Raw genomic sequence first — 19,751 nt, forward strand, 5'->3', positions numbered from 1 at the left:
GCTTCCTCTCCTTTCCCTGACAGCTGAGAAAGAAGCTCGCCTTCCACCCGGGGCACACAGACCCCAGCTGCAGCCCCATCTCATTCTCACTAGAGCCTCTGGCGCTCAAAAGCGGCTCAGACTATGCTCTGCAGCTGCAAAGTATTGCTGATGTCACTGAGTCCAGCAGTTTTGCCTGTTTGACCCATGAGTGAGGACACAGGTGGGGAACAAGGACCTGCCCAGGGAAACAAAGAGGGCCGGGCGCAAGGACCCCTGTCCCTTGGTCCAGGGCAGCATCCACCTCAGCAGACAGCTGTGCCCATGCCACGCTCAGCTCCGTGGGGATGAGCACACGAGTGTGCATGCACCTCCACCAGTGCCTGATCTGCAGGGCCTGCCCAAGGCCCCAGTCACCATGGGGCAGAGCCAGGGTCTCGGTCATGGATGCCAGGGCTGTTGTGCGCAGGCACTGACACAGCCATGGCCCATGCCAGCTCAGCTGACCTGGCAATTCCAGCCCGGCTGGGGGCTCAGGAGTGGAGCCAGCCTCAGAGGGAGAGAAACAAGGTCGGGGTTGGGGACAGAGCAGTTTCAGGAAGAAGTGGCAGGCCTGTGGGCTGGATGCTGTTGGACAGGGATCTCCCCACATGGCGGTGGGGGTGAGGGTGGCTGGGACGATCAGGGATGGCCAATGGGACCAGGTGGAGGGCAAGGGGTGCCTAGTGTGTGCAGCAGGGCTGCACGTGGCCTCATGGAGAGAGGGACTGCCAGGGGTCTGGGGAATGGGCAGCGAGGAGAAGAGACGCCAGCAGGCTTTGATGCCTCTCGGGGTGATCTGGGACTCGGCGTGTGTTTGATGGGAGCCCAAGAGAGCCTCCTCAGGGCAAGAGGGTGCTAACACTTGGCTCCTTTGAGCCTACCCCACGTCAGGGTTGGAAATGAGAGCTACCGTCCAGGCTTCTAGAATAGCCCAGTCTTTGGAGGGCTGCTGAGCTGCTTCCGTTTCATCTCAGGAGGGGAGCCTGCATCCTAGAAAAGCCATGTCTGATGTGCACATGGAGAAAACTAGGACAACCCATCCACCATCTGACCCCTGGCTCCTAATGAGTGGCCTTTATGGGCTCGGGGGCATCTGTGCTGAGCAAGTGGAGCCAGGTTCAGGCTACAAGTGGTGGCAGTGGCCGTGGCCTGTGCCAGGTGTCTTCCCTGGATGACCAGCACAGGATCCTCATGCAGGGAGGGGCCAAGCTGAAGGGGTGGCAGGGGTCAGGCACTGACCACAGACAAAGCCGACATCCCAGGCAGAGCTGGTGCCTCCACTGGCATTCAGGTCCCAAGCAGGCTAACGGCCCGCCACCTCCCCCAAACCCTTCACGCTCGTGTAGAACATAAGAAGGGGAACAAACTCATCCAGGCTCGTCCTGCAGAGCAGGGCTCTGTCCCCAATCTGCAGGGGTGCCCTGAACCAGAAGAACAAATGTGAGATGTTACAAGCACAGCATCCCTCCCCTCTCTAGAGCGCCGTGCAGCCTCTGCTGTGGCCCGGGGGCCTCCCACTGCGCAGTGAGGAAAGAGGACAAGGACCGGCCCCTGGGAGCAGGGCCCCTACACCTGCTGGGTGCTCCTGCTGGCAGGTGGCACAACTTGCAGAGGCCTGAGTCCACGAGCCAAGCCAAACAGCGTTGCAGCACATATCCAATCACTCTCTGGCTAGAGCGCACCCTCCCCCGGACGTACCTCTGGATGACCATGGACGTGGGCGGCCCTGGGGACGGCCAGCCCTGCCCTCTCCAGCACCACCTGCCCCACCCAGTGCCGACCCTCACGTGCCATTTGGCCTCTCTCTGTTCCCCCTCCTGGACCACCTTCTCCCTGGTCTGTCCGGCCACCTTGCCCCCTTCCCCTTGCTGCAGCTGGCCGACCCCCTCTCCTGCACCCTCGGCACACGCAGGGTGCCGGGTGCGCTGCTCACACCCAGCCCCGAGGAAGGGGGGCTGAGGCAGGGGCTCCCGCAGGTTGAGCCCTCCCTCCGAGAGCTCGCTGCGCCCAAGCACCACCGTCTCCTCCTCATGGGTTTCCCGTGGTGCCCCTGCCGCAGGGCCGGCTTCATTCCCCACCCAAGAGGGGCCTGGAGCCCAGGATTCCCCACCCCTCCTCTGAGTAGGGCCAGGGGGGTCCTTCTCTGGAAATAAAGCCCAGCACTGAGCCGCTGGGGCTGGGGCGGCCTCCCCTGCAGCCTGGAGCGGGCCCTTGCTCGTCTGTCCTAAGCAAATTTGCCAGCGTCCCCACATGGGGAGCTGGGGGTTGGGTGTGACAGGACGTTACCTGAGAATCAGTGCCACCCTGGTGAGGGGCTGGGCTTCGTGGGGGAAGTTCCACCTGCTTTGGCATACCCTAATTTTAGACTTCTTATACCTAATTAGAGATCAACATTTCAAAATTTGTTTTTAATCAACCAAATTCCTGCACATCCTTCCCAACTGGCCCCGAGCCACCTCGCCTCCTTCCCACGGACCCCAGTGAGCCCGTGTGCTCTTTTCCACGAAGTCCCTTCCCCCAGCTGCCTCCTCCTCCTGCCGGGGCCTTCCTGGACCCTCTCCTGGACACAGTGGCCCCGGGGCACATGTGGTAATGGTCTCCCGTGATCCTCGATAACCCCGTGAGATGGGTCTGGTCAGCCCCAGTTTACAGATGAAGAAACTGAGTCTTACCAATACTGAGTGGCTTGCCCAAAGCCACCAGCTATGGGTGGGGCCGGGCATGGTGCAGGGCCTAAGGCTGGCCAGGAGCAGAGTTGAGGGTGAGGGCGTGGGCGGCCTTTGAGTGGCCTCAGCCTGGCCTGTGAGGGAGTACATGCTCTGCCCCCAGGGGCACGTGGTGGCCACAGCCCATCACCATGGAAACCAGGCAGGGGCCCCTGGAGCCCTCAGCTCTGGTTTGGATTTCAAACCCAATGCCGCTTTCTCAGAAGCAACTTGGTCAAACTTTCCAAATAGGAAAAGTGGAAGGAAAAAGAGAGAAATTCCCAGCCTGAAGCCACCCCAGAAAGACAGCCTGGGCCCTGAGCTGGGGAAGCCCTGTCTGGGTGGGCAGTGTGGTGGCAGGGCAGAGACCCCGTAGCCTCCCCAGGGCTCATGCCCCTCCTCTGGGGAGCAGGCGGTGGCGGTGCAGCCCAAGCAGGTGGGCCCAGCCCTTCCTGTCTCTGCGGGAGCAGCTGCCCTTTTGTGTTTCCCAGTGGGGTGTGTGAGAAAGGGCTCTTTTGGAAAAAGGGTTGGAAAACCACTGACCTCATCCAGCTGGCCCGCCTTTGGAGATGGGGAAACTGAGGTCAGGGTCGGGACCAGGAAGTCAAAAGCAGGGCTAAACCCCGAAAATAGGGCAACATGGCTAGGCCCAGAGCAGGCGCACAGGAAGATCTGTGGGTCGGGGCCCATGTGGACGGGCCACTGGGGCATCCACACTCCAGCCCCCTGCAGCAGCCCAGGCTCCACGCCATGGGGGTGCTGCCCAGCCCTGCGCTCGGGCTCCTGGGCCAGCGCCCATCGCCACAGGAAGGCCGTCCTCCCTTGGGGCTTCCACTCCAGCTCAGGATGACTCTGAGCTACCCAGGGCACACCGGGGAAGCCCGCAAGGAAGGGGAGGTGAATGAGCAGCAGACACAGGCACGGTGCCCTGAGGGGATGGGGGACAGGAAAAGGCCACCAGATACACTCTGCCCTCCCCTATGCCCCCACCCATTGCCAGACCCCTTAGGGACCCTCAGCTGCTCTCCATCCTGCCCCCTCCCACCCCCCAGAATCCTCTGTGGGGGCATACGCTCCTGCCCACTGCTTTCACTGTCAAGACAGGTGTTTGGAGGCGTGAGGCAAGGCAGTCACACACTCTGGCAGGGGTGGGCCCGGAATGGCCACGTCCTGATTGCACCAGGCTGCTCCCTGGGGCCCAGTGTGTGGCTTGTGGCCATCTTGACACTGTTGGGACTACAGGGCTCTCGAGTGCCAAGCGCTGGACATTCACATCCCCCATCTCACAGATGAGGAGGTTGGGTCTGTGCAGTCACAGGGCACCTGACTCGGTCAGAGGTGCGCTGGCCCACGGGGGCGGCCCCCCGTCAAAAGCAGCGAGCCTTGGCTCAGCCGCAGCCCCCACACTCCCTGGCTCTGTGGCTCAGGGCTTGTGGTCTTCAGAGTCCCTCCTGCTGGGCTGGGGTGGGGCCAGCTAATCAGGGCCAGGCAAGCAGGATGATGCCCAGGGTAGAGGTGGGATTGAACCTCCACTCCTGCCGGGCTGGGCGCAGGCTGGGTGGGGAGGGCGGTGGGCAGGAGGTGAGAAGCATCCAAGCTCTGCTCCCTGCGGGCTGCGCGATGCTGGGCCTCAGTTTGCTCACCGTGAGATGGGAATCATGGGGACGCAGGGAGGAGGGAATGTCTGCCGTCCCCGAGCTCCTCTGTGCCCCATGGAAGCAAGCCTTGTGGCCTCCCTTCCACAGCAGAGGCCCGCTCCCTGACATTGTTTCCCACCTCAGCCCAGGGGCCAGGCCACAGCCACTGCCCTCCCACAGGCCGGGAGCCACAGGGAGGGCCTGCATCCGGAGTGAGCCCCAGCACTCCATGGGCCAAGAGGACTAAGCAGAGACTGGCATAGCCAAGCATCCTCCTTCCCAAAGGACAGGTTCCTGCAGCGACTCTGCCACAGCCGAGGCCTCGGGGAGCCCCCTTCCTCCTGGCCCTGCCCCGCTGGGTCCTGCTCCTGTGGCCTCAGGAAACACAGCCCTCCCTTGGCCCTCTCCCACGGCTCCCTGCGGCTCCCTGCCATCCGTGGTCTGAGCAGCTGCCTGCCCTGCTCCACTTTCCAAACCCTCAAGAGGGCCCTGGGCCTCCTCCGGAAGCTGCCCCCCTGCTGCCCTCCAGGCGGCGCCTGCCTGGGGCAGTGTCCCAGGGGGATGAAGCTGAGCCTGATACGTGCGGGCCTCAGAAAGACTCAGCGGAGACACTGATTCCAGGAGCAAGCCTCTGAGAAATAACTTACAGTGGGAAAAGCAGTGCCCACTGGAAAATGTTCTTCTCTCAGGAATGTTACACAGCAAGCTCCTGACCATTCTGGATGCGTATACAAACACTGCCGTCCCGGGGCTGGCCAGAAACTCTGGGGTGGAGGCTGCCCGCCGGATGTGGGCCCCAGGGCAAGTCCCGTGCCCCACTGGGGGACCATCATGGTGGGGTCGAGAATGCTAAGGGCTGAAGCACACTGCCACCTTCTGCCCGGGCATCCTGGCACGGCCACCGCAGTGAGCCCACACCTGGACACAGAAACTGTCCCCAAGGGCCAGGCAAAAATGCACGTGGGGGCAGTCCGTCCAGAGGCTGATTATGTCTGGTTTTTTAAAGTCTAGCTGTGAATGGGTGTGGCTTGGCTTGGGCAGGGATTTATGACCGCTGTGGTCCTGTCAGGGCAGGGGCCCAGGCATTCTGCAGACGGGAAGGCCTTGGGCACCTGCTCCAGGCTGAACCAGGCCCAGTGGGCTGGAGGCTGTGAAGTCCCATGAAGCTTGCAGAGCCGAGGACACGGGAAGGAAGGAGAGCTCAGTGTGATGCTAAGAAGTCACAAGTTTGCTAACCTTTTAAAGACTTAAAAACTGGGCCTTTTCGGGCTTCCCTGGTGGCGCAGTGGTTGAGAGTCTGCCTGCCGATGCAGGGGACACGGGTTTGTGCCCCGGTCCAGAAAGATCCCACATGCTGCGGAGCGGCTGGGCCCATGAGCCATGGCCACTGAGCCTGCGCGTCTGGAGCCTGTGCTCCGCAACCCGAGAGGCCACAGCAGTGAGAGACCCGCGTACCAAAAAAAAAAAACTGGGCCTTTTCCCTTGGAGAACTTGAAGTGATTTTTTGTTTACTTTGCTTTTGCAACCGGCCCATCAATCAACTCAATAACGCTAAAAATACCGCCACAGCAGCAATTCCTACTACAGCCCAGTGTTCGATTTCCTCAATTTAACTTTTCCCTTCTTTTCTGTTCTCTAATTCCCACTGACGTTGACTGGGTGTCCTTTACCCTGACGTCAGGACGGTGTTGTGCACGGCCTCAGTGATCTCAGCGAGGATGGGGCAGGCGGTGACCTGCCACGGCCCCCCTCCATCGAGAGTGGGGATAGGAACAGAGGCCCGGGAGGGGTGTCCACTGGTGACAAGGAATCCCAGTTTCTTCTAGGAATCGGTCGACACCAGCATGTGGAACTGAACCACCCTCAGGTAAATGGTAGTACGATGAACTGCGGGCCTGCAGGGGCACCCTGTGTCTCACTCGCCCACACAGACCCAGGGCCCACCCCTGGGCCCACCTCCACCTGCGCCCTCACACTCTCTGTCCCTATGGCCCTGCCTGTCACCCTGTCGGTCCAGGAGCGTGTGCTGGGCCCGTCCTTGCCTGTCTCTGGGGCCCGTCCACTGGCTGCGTTCCCACCACCCTGACTTGTTTCAGAACGTCGGGATCCCGGCTCAGGCGCCCACTTGCAGTGTGGCTGGGCCTCAGTTTCCTCCTCTGTAAGGCAGGGATGATGGCACGACCAACACCTTGTGGGTTCTAAGGATGCGACGTGCTGCTGTGAGCGGTGGCGCCCAGAGGAGTGGAGGCCAGCAGCGCACCTGGCCCTGTCCCAGCCCGGCCCCTCCAGCACGTCTGCGTCAGCTGGTGTCACGTCTGCCCCCTGCCAGCCCCTCTGCCCTGCGAGGACCTGGCCCACCCCTGCGGGCACGGGGCCACCCCCGGGCTCCCACTGCTCTGTGGTGCAGGCACCCCCACGCCACCTCCTCTGCCTCTCTCGACCTCCTGCTCACCCTCAGGTTACGGGCTCTGACCTCCAAGAGTGGTGGGGCTTTATTCAGGCCTGAGGGTCTCAAAAAGCATATGTGCAAAAGTGATGGCAAACCCACTGCGAGCTCTGGGCTCCCACGGCTGTTGTTCACCTGGTCGCCTCCCCCAGAGACCTGGTGCCCCTCAAGAGTGGGCCTCACTCATGGCATGATGGAAGGTAATCAAGGGCCATGCACAGAGTGCTTTGCCACCAGGAGGTCTCAGAGAAAGGGAGGGGCAAGGGACCTCCCCCCCACCCCAGGAGGGTAGAGGCACAGGATACAAGCTGCCACACTCACCTCCCTGACACCCACACTCTCTAGAGCCCAGATGTGGCTGCTGAACTCTGAATGGCACAGCTGCTAAGGGAGCAGGCCTTGGAGTGGGACACACCTGGATTTAAATCCCAGCCTGGCCACTTGTTAGCTGTGTGACCTTGGGCTACTCCCTGGGCCCTGCACCTCATTCAAAGGGGCTATAACAGAACCAGCCTCCCCAGGGCCCTGGCCGCTGTCACGGCTGCTGGCAGCTACTGTGCAGAGGCCCACTTGACATTCTCTCCCAGGACCCACAGCAGCCAAGGCAGCCAGGGGAGGGGCTGTGAACAGGGCCCGGAAACAGGGCCACAAGCTCTGCTGTCCAGCCTGGTGGACAGAGACTAGAAAAGGGCTTTTGGTTTTAACAGCCTAAAATGCCCACTGGTATCAACCTCCCCATCTGTACACGGGGACAATAACAGTGCCTGAGCACCACAGACGTGCTGTGGGGACCAGAGTGAGCGCCCGTAAATGGCGCCAGTCCTGCCACTGCCCCCCGTCCAAGGCCAGGCCAGACCAGGCACAGATGCTCTGGCCTCTCTCTGTCACTGTGCTGTGCCTTGGGAGCCCCAGCAGGGTGGGCCTGGGGGTCTACACAGAGAGGTGGCCGGGCCCAGCCAGCCAGTCACTCGAGGCCATGTCCACATGGCCCCGCTGCCCAGGGGAGGCCCTGGTCTACACCGTGGCCACTACTGACCCCGGCCCCCCATCAACCTGGCATGCGGCCTCACCTCCCAGGGCAGGGCTAGATGCCCATGCCCCCTGCCCAGGCCACCATCCTCCTCATCGCCAAATGGGCCAATCCCAGTGTGGAGCCAGAGCTGGCCTTCCGCCCTTCCTCCTCACAGGCACTGCCGGCTGCCACCCGCGGCTTCAGCACCAGAGATCACAAGGTCCACATCCCTCCTCCGGCCTAGACTGGCTGTGGGACCTCAGCCAAGGCACCTCACCTACTGGTGCCTCTGTGAAACAGGACTAATAATCCAGCCACTGCGTGGGTTGGCCTGTGGCCCCTGGATCTTGCTGTCAACTGGCCCAGGGCCTGGCACGAGCCGGTCTAACACCCAGGTGACACTCGCCTTGAGGTGTGGGCAGAGGGACAAGCCGAGGTGGAAGGTGACCGGGTCCACAGCCGAGCCCAAGTGGAGGGAAGGTGATGTGGGCGGGACCAATTTCGGAAAAACTGTCGGTCTGCTGTCAGGCGGGTGCTTCCTCTCCTGGCTGTCTTGGCCCCGGGCCAAGCGGGCGGGCAGACTCGGCACTGGAGAAGCCATGCCAGGGCACCCGCAGGCCGGAACACCCCACAGGGACACACTGCGCGGCTTGTTTACTGCCAGGAGGCAGCACAAAGCCCCGCTGCCAGGGGCGGGTGGGTATAGTTAACTGGGTGGAGACCAACACCTCTTCCCTGGATTGAGGCTGCAAAGGCCCTGAACTTGAGGCTGGCGTCCGGGGATGATGCCACTGACTCAGTCAACGGGTGTAGGCAAGTGAGGCAGGGGCTGCCCGCGGGCCCACCAGGCGCTGAGCTGGAAGGGCAGGGGAAGAGGGGCCAAGTCAGGCCCCGCAACAGGAGGTGGCTGTCCCAGGCACAGACCCCAGGGCCTGGCCAGGGCTAGGCGCCCCCTCGCTAGGGGCTGCTGCTTCCTAGCTGACCTCGTCCCAGGGACCTCTAGAGGGTGGGAGGGATTCACATTTACCAGGCACACCTGCCTGCCGGGCACTGTGCTGGGGGTGCATCAGGGGGCAATGGCAATGCTGTTCTAGATGAGGCCCCCACCTAGGGATGCCCAGGCACACTGAGCTCTAGAGGCCAGGCCCTGCCCAGCACCACGGGCTCTCTCCCTGGGGGAAGGGTGCTGGCTGAGGCCTGGCCTACACAGTGGGCCATACCTGGGGCTGGGCCATAGCTGGGGGTCAGAGGCCCCTGGCCTGGGAGGTGGGCCCGTTGCACCTGCCCCTCCCTAACACCAGCATCTGCAACTGGGTGGGGTTGGGGGACCCCCCAGGTCACAGAGCCAACTGGTAGCGAGTCAGAGTAGGATCGGTGGGACGGATTCCTGCCAAGAAGCACAGGGTGCCAGGGGCTTTAGAGACCTTCTCTCCTTCCCCCAGCTCTGGCAGGTAGCTGTCCGGCAGCTGGCTGCCCAACCAGGGGGCCCTTCCTCCCACATCAGGGCCCTCAGTGAGCCACCAGGCTCCAGGGCACAAACACTTAACGAAACAAAGATGACTCCTGATGACTGTATCTCCCATCAGTTTAAGCAACTCAGAGTCAGGACAAACAGAACCACAGGGTGTGTGGTGGCTGCAGAGGAGAGTGCACCAGAGCCCAGGCAAAGGCACAGGCCTGGGCGTGGGAAGGTGCTCCAGTCTCCCTGGTCACCCCACAGGTGGGCCAAAATGAGAGTCTCCTTCGGTTCTGATTGCCCGGAGGGGCAGGGCAGTGGCCGGCGGGAAGGCACCTGGCCCAGCTCGGCAGAGCCATTAGCCGTGCATGGGAGCACTGGGTAAGGAGTGCTTGTCCTGGAGCCCCGGAAGCAGTCCTCCTGTACCAGTGAAGAACTGAAGCTGCCGATCCACGGGGGAGAGGTTAGGTAAAGGCGCCCCGGGACAGCCAGACAGTGGCGTCTGCAGCAGTGACAACACAGCTGCATCCACAGGCACTGACGGTAGAGCCAGGACACACAGAAGGGGGTCCAGGTGGTGGGTGGGGATGGCGACACCCACATCTCAGGCTGCCCCACTCGAGCCAGGGCAAGCCCTTCCACCCTCCAGCCAGGTCCCTTCTGGTCCCCAGCACTGCCCTCTTGAAGCACCACCAGATCTGCACACAAGCCCAAGGGCCCGGAGCAGGCTGACTTCCTGTCCTAAGGGTGAGTTGTGTGATTGGCCAAGAGTGTGCCGAGGGCTCCTGTCCGCCTGTCATGACCATCCTGCCAACGAGCAACCCCATGCCCTGTGTGGGCTGAGTAAGGGGTGAGTGGCTGGGAGCCAAACCCGCTGGGGCCTAAAGTCTGTGCTTTTCTCAGTGACGATGCGGCCCTGGGACCTGCCCTGGGGGCTGCCAGCCACCGACAGCCGTGGGCTGCTTTCCTGAGCCGAGGGCGGGACTCTTCATGGGGCGGGAGCGGCCGTGGAGGAGGCCCCGCAGGCCAGCACTCCCCCTCCACTCCCTCAAACTCAGGCCACAGCCACGGAGGCCTGCACAGCCTGGGAAGCAGGAACAGTGCCGACCAGGCCCTCGCTCTCTTTGCTTCTTTCACGGTGGCTGGAAACTGGGTTGAAACAAGAAAAAAAAACCCTGCTTGCTAAAATCAGCAAACATTTTGGGGAAGGAGGGAGAGCCATCTCTGGTTTGGTTACTATGGGAACGTTTCCGAATCAACTACCAGCGGGAGAGAAGTTTGCCCTGGACAGAGCAGCCCGGCTCCAGCCCCCACGGGCCCCCCACCCAGGGGCGCACACACCTGCCCAGGAAGCCGTGGAAACTTCCAGGCACTCAGAGACAAGCCCGTGGCCTCTGCTTTCCTGGTCTCCTCTGCCCAGGGACGGACAGCCCCTCTCTGCAGCCCCCTCAGGGCTGGCACTGGCTCAGGAGGGCTCCCACCCCCAGGCCCAGCCCCGCTTCGCTGCCTCCCACCCAGGCCTCTGTGTCCTCTCTGGGGTCCCAGCTCCCTGCACGGTCGTCCTGAGGAGGCACCGCTGAGTCATGTGGCCACACGCCTTCTGCCCGTCCCTCTCCAGGGCCCAGGCCAAGCCGTGCCAGGGCGGGGAGGGCCACAGGACTTCAACCAGCAATGTCCAACAACTCCCGGCTCTGTTCTGGCAAAGGCCAGACCGTTCTGCCTGTTGGGAGAGGGCGGGGTGTGGGGCCCTTGGGTGGGGCTGCGGCCACCCCGGACTCAAGCCCGGGGCCAGGATCCAGCCTGCCCGGCACATGGCCCACAGACGGGATTTTCCACAGCAGAGAAGGGGTGGGTGGGAGCCAGTGCCTCAGTCAAGTCGTTGGGGCGGGGGGGTGATGGAGACGCGCCAAGTTCATTGCTCTCCCTCAGATGTTCATCCCACCGCATGGCTGGGCCACTATGCGCCAGGTCTCTGCCGCAGGGCCCAGGCCACCGGTCCCCTGTGCACCCAGCCCTCTGCCCGGCCCCTCATGCTCCCCGAGAAGCCCTGGCCAGCGCAGCCTCAGCCCCGGCCTCCCTCTGGCCCCCTCCCTGGCCAAGCAGCACCCACTACCCGTGGGAGCCCTGCCTCCAGCCAACCAGACTCTTTGAGGGTCCCGCTCTCTCCCTGTGCCCCACAGCACGCTACAGAGGCCCGCACGACCAGGCAAGCACAAAGGGGCAAGCCCGCGAGTGTCCTGCGGCAGGGCCCACGGCAGCCAGCGCTGGCCAAACCAGGAGGACATGCTTGGAGACGGACTGTCAGGGAGATGGTCCACAGACCCGCAGCGAGCGCCTCCTCGGGACCCAGAGAACACACAGCCACTGGCGGCCTGCACCCCTTACAGGGAATGTCCCCAAGACTTAGTGTCGGCGAAAAAGCCCAAGTTACCAAAAAGCACCCCCCCCATACACATATACACACAGGCATATTTTTTAAAGCAGAATGACAAACTTGTCTGATTTGGTACACGTACACTTGAGAAAAGGGAGTAGCCGGCCACTCACAAGAGATACCTCTAAGGAGGGCAGGAGGCCTGGAGTGGGAGACCAGGGGTGTGGGCTCTGCTGTGCGTCTGTACGGTTTGCAATGACGATGTGGCCCAATGACAATGCAGCTCACATGATTTTCAGAAATCGCCAGTAAAAAGTTAAGAGGCAGGTCTCCTAGCCCAGGCCCTGAGGATGAGGGCGCCGCCCAGGGTGGTGGGGGCTTGGATGGCCCTGCCCTTGCCTCCCCACACCTGCTCACAGGGCCAGTCCCTGCCCCGCCCCCGCCCCAGGCCCGGGCAGTAACCCCAGCGCTGGAAGGGAGAAGAGTCAGCCTGCTCGTCCTGACCCCCAGCCCAGCTGTCAGCCCAGCCCATTGGCCAGGGCAGCAGTCAGCCGAGGGCTGCCCTAAACACTCCTCGTAAACAAGGCAGGAGGCATCCCTCCTGCTAAGATCTGTCCCACAAACGCATGCAGGGCCAGCACTCCCTGAGGCGATGGGAGTGAGCCGTGTCTGGAAGACACATCCACCCCGAGGGTCCAGCCACAGCAATGGCAAGGCCAGAGTGGGTGGTTCAGCAGGGGCCGTGCTGTCACCAGCCAGCCGGAGTACCTGTCCCTCGGGTGCTGCATAAAAGGGGGTGCCAGCACCTGTCTGCCCTCTGCCCAGAGATTAACCTTTCACTGCGATGCACAGAGAAACAAAAGCTGACCCAGAAGAGGCAAAACCATGCAAAACGTCCAGTTCAGCCTGTGGGGCTCATTTCTGGAAGGCTCTGGAAACCACAGGAGGAGCTGCGGGCAGCAGGCATCTGAGGGGCTGGCCTCCTTAACTCTGCTGTTAGGAAGGCTGGTGCCTGACCTGGAAGGAAGAAAGGGGGGTTGGGTCCCTCCTTGCAACATTACTGCACAGGCTTTAAGGGCAAAGCACCATGGGGCGGCGGGGGAAACTTTCCCCAAGCACCGACCATGCACCAGCTCCCAAGTGAGGCCACTTCCCCTTATCTAACTGGGTCCTCAGTCACTCTTCAGGCCCACGTGTAAGGAGAGCAAGCAGGAGTTCAGGGGAACCAAGCCACCTGCCTGGCTCTCACTCTGGTTCAGCAACTGCAGAAGAAAGTTTTGCAGAACACTGAAGAAGGGCCCCTTTCATTAATATAGAAACAGTACTTGTAAATCAATAACAAAAGGGCCAATAATCCAATAGGAAAATGAACCTGAGTAGAAACTACACAGAAAAAATTAAAACTGCTTACATGACATCACAGTCCCACTCACAAAGAACACAAGTGTTTTTCACCCACTGAAAAGCAAACATGAAACCATTCAATAATAGAGTAAGTCAGTAAGTCCAGGGTTGGGGAGGAGCTGGATCGGAGGGTAGCATCTGCTAAAACTTCAAGGCCCCACAAACCCCTTGCCCCGGGAATTGTCTCTCAGAGTGTATTCTAGGAGTGGACCCCCCACACGTGTGCAAAGACATATATACCAGCATTGTCTGTAACAGTGGAAGACTGGAAACAACCTAAATGCCCATCAATAGGGGTGGTTAGTAAACCTTGGACATCCACATGGGAGGACCAGGCAGCTATTAAAAAGAACAGCAAGTTCAAAAACACCCTCCAACGGCTTCCCTGGTGGCGCAGTGGTTGAGAGTCCGCCTGCCGATGCAGGGGACACGGGTTCGTGCCCTTGTCCGGGAAGATCCCACATGCTGTGGAGCGGCTGGGCCCGTGAGCCATGGCTGCTGAGCCTGCGCGTCCGGAGCCTGTGCTCCGCAACGGGAGAAGCCACAACAGTGAGAGGCCCGCATACTGCAAAACCCCCCACAAAAAAACAAAAACAAAACACCCTCCAAGACACACGCTTAAGTGAAGAAAAACCAGGGGCAGGAGCACGTGCACTTTGCCCTTGTGTGCGTCTCCGGGCACGGGCTCCAAAGCGGGCAGGATGAGGGACAGTGGCTGTGGCCTGGGCATCTGGGTGGGAGGGAGCATCTCTTTCACAGCAAACCCCTTGGTACCATGCAGATTGATTACGGGTTACATCTACCACTTGTCTATAAAATACCCATAGGGAGAGGGCTGGCAGGAGCAGGGCTCCCAGGCTCGGAGCCCCTGCTCAAGCCTGGGAGAGGAGAAAAGCCATGAATCCAGACACCCACCACCCAGCCGGCTCTCAGCAGGCACCTCACTCTGCCCATATGGCTCAAGAGCCAGCCTCTGCCACATCCCTCCAGACCCCCCAAGACCTGCCCCCCTCGGCTCCTGTCCAGGCCAATCCTGCCCTTCGGTTTCTCTAGATGTGATGGGGAAGCAAGGAAAATACAGAAGAAACCAAAGCTCAGAGGATCCATGTGACATGCCAAAGCCACCCAGCTGAGGACAGGTGAGGAGGATGGGTGAGGACCCATAAGTGGAGCAGAGTGAGGGGCCAGTGGTCTCTGTGCAGGGCAGAACAAATGCGGGAGGCCCAGGCCAGGCAGGTTGGCCAGGAGGGGCAGATGTGGGCTCTACGGGGCCTCGGGGATGGGCCATGTCTTGCCTGAGGGTGGGTCTCTACCTAGCATGGAACATCAGAGCTGGAAGGGCATTGAAGACCCAGCACTGGCCACACTCGTTTTTTTTCAGCAGCAGACCAGCCTCCAATCAGAATCTCCAGGTGCCCAGGGCCCCAAGGGGGCACGTGGGGCTGCTCCAGGGGAAGCAGGGCACGGGCCTAGAGTCCCTCTCACCACTGCCCACCGCGGCCCCAGAGAACCACCGAGCTCGTCCAGGCCTCTCCCCATAGCTGGCAAACCAGTGCCCGGAGGGGGCAGCGACCTGCCAGAAGTCGCTCAGCAAGCAGGGCCTCACTCCCGAGTCTGGCGCACTCTCAACTGTGCCACCCAGCCTGCCCTCTGAGGCCGCTGCCATCCCGCGTCCTGGGAACACCCACACCGGGGTCCATTCCCACACCTTCCTTCCGTGAAAAGCGCTGGCAGCCAGCAGCCGCGGAAATCAACAAGGCAAACTACTCACGTTGAAGAAATTGGTCTTGTTCCTCTCGCAGAAGAGCCCCTGTGCCGGCATGTGCTGCAGCTGTTGCCATGGGATACCGCTACCTAGCAACACGTCGCGGGCCCACTGGAGGTTCTGGGGAAGCAAGAAGTAGGTTGGAAGTGAGTGTGTAGGCAACTCTGGGCGCCCACGGAGAAGGGAGGCGGTCCCCTCCTTCCAGGCTGCGTGGGCAAAGCAGCAGCTCCTGCAGACATCCATCCCGCAGCGCCCGGCGGCCCCGGCTGCCGGCTTTGATCATCTGGCTGTGGGGTGCGTTTCAGGAACTGGTTTCCTGCCTAATAACAGCTGACCTAGGAGACCGTGGCCTCAGACTGCCTGAGGAGGGCACAGACAGGGACGCCTCACCCTGACAACTTCGCAAGCTGCTACACGGACCCAGCACCCCACCTTCTGCCAGGGGATGCCCCCACTGGCTCAAACGGTCAAGCCTGACTTGTCAGGCCGTCAGCCTGGGAGAGCTGGGGCTCTGCAGGACGCTGGGGATGCGTGCTTGTTGGGGCGGGTGGGGGGGCTCTGTCCAGTGCTCAGGCCACTGCTCTCTGGGCAGTGGTGCCTCTTGGTGGAACCCAGGGCTGGGTGAGAAGCCAGGGCTTCTCTGGGGCCTTCTCATGGACTGGAGAGCATGCCTTCCCAGCAGAGCACAGACAGCGTGGGCCCAACTGCGGGCCTGTCAGCCTCCCACAGACTCGGCAGACAGCAGGCTCCAGGCAGCCCCCAGGTGGGCCAGACGGAACTGACCAACGGCTCAGGAGACCTTATCAGGTTCACATCCGAGGCCCCGGATGGAGCTGACAGGGACAAGGAGACCCGTGGGGAACGGACAGGCACCAGGCCAGCGGGGGCACCTGACCCGTCCGCATACCTGCAGCTTCGCAGTGGGGTGGGGCGACGTGTGCCACCCAGGCAGAGCACGTCACTGTGACCCTCACCACGTGGAACTGCCAAGGAGAGCGGCCTCCAGTGCTGCCTGAGGTCCAGAGCCAGTAAGGGCGGAGCAGGGCCTGCATTTGGCCCAGGCCAGAACCCCAAGGCCGGGATCTTCTCTGGACCCCGCGGGGGTGGGGTGGGGTGGGGTGGGGGTCATGTTGCAGACCTGCCTTGGCCTCTGCCTTGTGCTCGGCACCGCGCTCCCCCAGGGACGCAGGCGGCCCCCTCTCAGGCCTCATGTGACCTGGCCCCACTCGCCGGGCTGGAGCCCCTCACCGGCTCAAGGGTGGGGGTCCTGGTGAGGGGCTCTCCTCTGCTTGAAGGTGCCCCTCGCTCAGAGCAGGCCCGGCCCATCACCCCTTCTGACCTCCAAACCCACGTGCCACCCCACTCACCCCCACAGCCCTCAAACAGCCTCGTCCACGGCCCTGCTGTCTGTCAGCCCCGAGGGCAGGGACAGACAGACCTCTTCATTGATGGCTCCTCAGGGTCTAGATCAGTAGGGGGTCCATAGAAAGGGTGGGACAGATATTTGGGAAAAGAATCAAAGGAAGGGGACTTCCTTAGTGGCGCAGTGGTTAAAAATCCACCTGCCAATGCAGGGGACACGGGTTTGATCCCTGGTCCAGGAAGATCCCACATGCCATGGAGCAACTAAGCCCATGCGCCACAACTACTGAGCCTGCGCTCTAGAGCCCGCGAGCCACAACTACTGAGCCCGCATGCCACAACTACTGAAGCCCGCACACCTAGAGCCCGTGCTCCACAACAAGGGAAGCCACCGCAATGAGAAGCCCGTGCACCACAATGAAGAGTAGCCCCCACTAGCTGCAACTAGAGAAAGCCCGCACGCAGCAACTAAGACCTGCCGCAGCCAAAAAAAAAAAAAAAAAAAAGAATCAAAGGAAGATGGGCAGAGTTTGAGCTTGAAGGAAATGCAGCCCATCAAGCCAAGGGGACAGACTAAGGCCCAGAGGCAAGAAGGAGACTGAAACACACACTGGGGAGTGGGGAGCCCAGGGCACTGGAGGGGGCAGAGCAGCCACCCACCCAGGGCTCAGCACACTGGGGAGCCCAGGAAAGGACTGCTTGAGCACTCAGGAGCCGGGGAGGCCGGAGCATAAGGTTGTTCTGTGGAAAACACCCCCCGCTGGTCCCCCAGACAGGCATTCAGAGGTCCGGGTCTGCTCACAGAGCTACACGCAGGTGCGGGGTGGTGCACACGGACCTTTGTGGAAGTGCATGACAGCCTCGGAGAGCCGGACCGCCTGGCGGTGGCCATCAGGACACACCTAGCGTCAGTTGGAGTACCCCAGGAATGCAGACAGGAAAGCAACCGTGTACACACACGGCGCCTCAGGGAGAACTCCCTGCCCTTCCCACACCTTCTCCCAGGAGCTGGCCCTGCCATCGCCCCTGTTCCGCCCTCCCACTGCTGAGCGCTGAAGGGAGGCACAGCACTGGGAGGTAGGAGGCTGGGGTGGGGGTGAGGCCAGAGAGCTTCTCTCCCAAGTTCCCTCCCTGAGAGGTTGCCAAGGGTTGGCTGCCAAAGGGCAAACACTCCAGGGGCACTGCAGCTGACCCAGGCCTGCACTGCCCACCCGGACCAGGCCCGTCTCCTTCGTTAACGGCTCTTCAGATCAGCGGTTGGATGGTGCCGTTGCGACCTGCCGGGCTCCCACGGCCACCCCACTGGCTCTCCCCACAGCCGCCCGAGTCTCACACACGTCCCCACTGCCCCCAGCCTTGCGACGCTTTAATCTCACTCAGAATGACGCCCCACAACTCCTCCCCACCTAACCGGCCCTCCTGAGCTCTGCCGCCTCCCAGCCCTCCCTTCCTGCCCGGCTAGTCACACGGGCTGTGGGCTGAGCCCCATCCAGGGCATGCGTGTCGTCTGTGTGTCCACCTGGAGGCCTCTCCCCGATAGCTCCTCGCTGGGCCCTCGCCTGTCGGGTCTTTGCTTAGAGAGGCCTCCTGGGCGCCCTGTCCAAACGGCCACACTCCTGCGCCCATTCCTACCCACTTCCTCTCGCCCCACTCTCCTCCCCTGGGAGCCTGTTGCGGAATGCGTGAGCACCCTGGAGGGCACGCCAAGCACAGGCACTCCTGCCATGTGGTGGCTGTGGGACGACGTGGTGATGGGTTCACCCCTCTTTCCAAACGTGAACAACAGTATCTGTGATGCACACGGCCGGCAGAGGGCTTGACCTACTCAAACCGATGGGCTCCATGGCATGGAGAGGGGCCCATCTGTCCCGCTGACTCTGGCCCCAAAGGCACAGCACCCTTCACACCACATGGCACAGACTTTGAAGTGCATAACCAAGGTTCCTAAGCTGAGAAAAACATCGAGTTCTCACTTTATAAACCACACAAGTAAAGCCTGACAAGAACCTGGCTGGGGTCTGCATGGAGAGGCTGGGGTCTGCGTGGAGAGGCTGGGGGGTGGGGGGCATTTTACGTGCCCAGAGGGGAGCAGGGCTGCAAGCAGGTGGGCAGTTCTGCGCTGTGGCCACCTGCCCTTGTGGTGCCGGGTCCTGGCCCCGATCGCTCACATGCGCCTACAGAAGGGCACACAGCCTGTGCAGGAGGGTCAGTCCCTTCACACCTGCCCACTCCTCAGAGGCTCTGAGGGTCCCACACATGAGCTGGTGGCCCAGCGGGTAGAGGACCGCCCAGAGCAGAGCACAAGCTGACAATGAATCGGTCAGGGCTTCCCCAGAGATCTCGTGGTGGGCACAGCTCTGCCAACCCTCCTGGAGGGAGGGGGCAGCCCTAACCAAACAAGTCCTAAACAGACACAGGCCTGGGCCCTAGCCCACTGCAGCAGGGTGAAGGGGCATCTCAGGTCACTTGGATCTGCATTTCCCTGATGGGTAACGGTGTGGAGCATCTTTTCTTGTGCTTATTGGCCATTTGTATGTCTTCTTTGGAGAAATGTCTATTCAGACCCTTCGCCCATTTTTACTTATTTATTTAAATTTATTTATTTATTTATTTTTGGCCACATCAGGTCTTCATTGCTGCGTGCGGGCTTCTCTAGTTGCGGCAAGCAGGGGCTACTCTTCGTTGCAGAGCACGGGCTCTAGGCGCGTGAACTTCAGTGGTTGTGGCACGTGGACTCAGTAGTTGTGGCTCACAGGCTCTGGAACGCAAGCTCAGTAGTTGTGGCGCACGGGCTTAGTTGCTCTGCAGCACGTGGGATCTTCCCAGGCCAGGGATTGAACCCGTGTCCCCTGCATTGGCTGGTGGATTCTTAACCACTGCGCCCCCAGGGAAGTCCCACCCACTTTTAAATTGGGTTGCCTTTTAATTAACAAGTTGTAAGAGTTCTTTATATATTCTAGATACAAGTCCCTTATCAGATATGTGACTTGCAAATATTTCTCCCATTCTGTGGATCATCTTTTCACTTTGATAGTGTCCTCTGAAGCACAAAGGACCCACAGGGCCTCTATGCTCCAGGCAGCCACCGACCCATGAGATGGCAACGGGGAGATGCCACTGCCAAGCCCACAGGCAGATTTGATGAAGAAACAGGCTGCTGTTGAGCCCACATGGCAGGAAGCGTTTGTTACCCAACAGCTGCGTGGGAAGTGGTCGCTGCTGATCAGTGACTGATTCTGCTGAGAGCTCTGGCCACGCCCCCAGGACTGTGGGCTGCCTCGACAGGTTCCCGCGCTCAGCCCTCAAGGCAGTGAGGTGTTCACAGACTGCTAGGCAAAGCCTCTGGATGAAGCAAATGGCAGCCCACGGAGCCCCCAGGGCGCGGCCAGGCCCGGGTGCACATTGGGGGCCCTCCATGGCCAATGCAGGAGAGAGGGGGGCTCATGAGTCGAGACAGTGCTCCCTCTGGGAGAACCACGTGGCGAACCTGGGCACACAGTGACCGAGGAGATGCAGAAACGGGGTGTGATGCCTGAGGCGCAGAAAACCTGGGCAGCCTCGTCTCCGCC

The 19,751-nt window shown here is 61.4% G+C and overlaps 1 protein-coding gene across 1 annotated transcript in view; it reads right to left on the minus strand.

Annotated features, from left to right (window-relative positions):
* CABIN1 (calcineurin binding protein 1) overlaps positions 1 to 19,751 on the minus strand; it is a 102,672-nt gene that overhangs the window by 23,685 nt on the left and 59,236 nt on the right. Inside the window, 1 exon segment of the mRNA XM_060118393.1 lies at positions 14,827 to 14,940. Within this exon segment, the coding sequence (XP_059974376.1) occupies positions 14,827 to 14,940 (114 nt within the window).

The sequence above is a fragment of the Mesoplodon densirostris genome, chromosome 15 (assembly GCF_025265405.1).
Source record: "Mesoplodon densirostris isolate mMesDen1 chromosome 15, mMesDen1 primary haplotype, whole genome shotgun sequence".
NCBI lineage: Eukaryota > Metazoa > Chordata > Mammalia > Artiodactyla > Ziphiidae > Mesoplodon > Mesoplodon densirostris.